This window comes from Sphaeroforma arctica (assembly GCF_001186125.1).
Source record: "Sphaeroforma arctica JP610 unplaced genomic scaffold supercont1.5896, whole genome shotgun sequence".
Classification (NCBI taxonomy): Eukaryota; class Ichthyosporea; order Ichthyophonida; genus Sphaeroforma; species Sphaeroforma arctica.
This window is the reverse complement of record NW_014034662.1, coordinates 1-1,813: the sequence shown is the minus strand read 5'-3', so window position 1 is coordinate 1,813 and position 1,813 is coordinate 1. Positions and strand designations below refer to the sequence as shown.

Here is a 1,813-nt window from a genome sequence, read left to right as displayed (position 1 = left end):
CATACAAACAAACATACATACATACATATATGTATATATAAATACATACATGCACACACACACACAAATACACATACATACATCCATCCATACATACATACATACATACATAATGCACATATACGTATATACATACATACATATATATATATATATATGCATTCGTGTACGTACTCTGTCAATATAGATTTATGTATAGCTGCAAAGCAATTCACAATACACACCGGTGCTTCACATCCTTACTCTTCCTCTTCTCACTCTTTCTGTGCGGGTTTGAACTGGTTGATTTACGTAATTTTGATTTCCTGTGCTTCGAAGACTTCGATTTATGGCCACTATTTCGCGAGGACCCCATTTTTCGAAGCAATATTAGTTATAGGGCCAGAAGACGCTATAATCTTATTTCTTTCAGGTAAGAACAGGTCTTTGCATATGGCACAGATAGTATTTGAGTTGTCTTTTTAATTATTGATATCTGCCGTGACGAACCTTTGCTATACGGTATCCAGAGATGAGATGAAAAAACTAATTCGTTACTAGCTATTCGCTGTACGGTATCTTTGGATACTCGAAAATACGTGTTGCAACTCTGATATGAACGTTTAGCATCCGAACTCGCATTCAGTACACAAGATTCATATACCTACGTACAGCATCTATGTAAATACGACGACTAACTTACAATCTTACTTTCCTACATATTCACATATACACAGGGAATACAATTTGGATATGCCGTCGAATATCAATTCCCGGCCTTTCAAACTATTCGGATCGTGATAACGGAGTATAATATGCCGGCTATTCTGAAAGTTCCAAATACAATCCACGCACTTGTCCGTTCTCCATTATTAAATAAATTTTACGCTGCTAGAGGGTCATTGATACAATATCATATTTTTTCGACAGCATCACATGTCGTCTCTATGACTATGTCTACGTTCATGTAAATAGGTTTCTCTTTAGGCAGCAAGTCCTTAAATACTCACACGACCGCTTCCTCCCCATTCCCCAATCTATACAATAATAATCTCACAAAATTACTCACCGAAGCAGCATGTAGGTACATGCTACTAATTTGATACAGTAGCCATCCGTAAACATTGTTTTATACATCGTACTAATCATTATCTGTGAGTTCTGGAGTCAATCACATGGATGTGAGTAGCAGCCACAACTGTATATTCGATCGATTGAATACATATACACATGTATATACACAAACACACTTGAATATATGCATACATTTTTAAATACATACACAGAGACATTTGAATATATGCATACATTTTTAAATACATGCACAGAGACATCCAGTTATATGCTAGCACAATCTACTGTTTCATACTTGCGTCGCATCAACTCCACACTCAAACAAAGTTTATAATCTGCATGCATAAAACTCAGCAATCATGTCTGATTTAAACAACTTCGTATCCGGTACCGAAATTGATCGTAAACGAGAAGAGACCAAAGCATACCTGAAAGAACAACTCCGAGAAGCTGAAGATGAATATAGGCGTAAAGAAGCCTACAAACAGAGACACAAAGACAGGGGAAATGATACGTGGTTGGCACCGGGAGTGTTGGAGAAGTTGGGTAAACAGGAAGAGAAAGATAGACACAATATAGGGGAAACAAGTAGTAAAAGTGCTAAGAAAAACAGGGACAAGGATTATAAAAAGGATGACGAGAAGAGGAAGAGACGGGAGCGGGATGCAGAGAAAAAGCACAAGCACGATCGCAAGGTAGGGTTTGGGTAACATTTTTATATACATGTGTGCATAATTCTAGATATGCAAACATAGATTTA

At 37.0% G+C, this 1,813-nt stretch overlaps 1 protein-coding gene across 1 annotated transcript; it reads left to right on the top strand.

The window, feature by feature from the left end:
* Window positions 1-1,307: 1,307 nt before the first annotated feature.
* Window positions 1,308-1,763, top strand: SARC_15295 (hypothetical protein; the record flags this gene model as incomplete). Its single annotated transcript, XM_014290578.1, has 1 exon — window positions 1,308-1,763. The coding sequence occupies exon 1, from the start codon at window positions 1,413-1,415 to the stop codon at window positions 1,761-1,763; it is 351 nt and encodes a 116-aa protein (XP_014146053.1). The 5' UTR covers window positions 1,308-1,412.
* Between the last annotated feature and the right edge of the window lie 50 nt (window positions 1,764-1,813).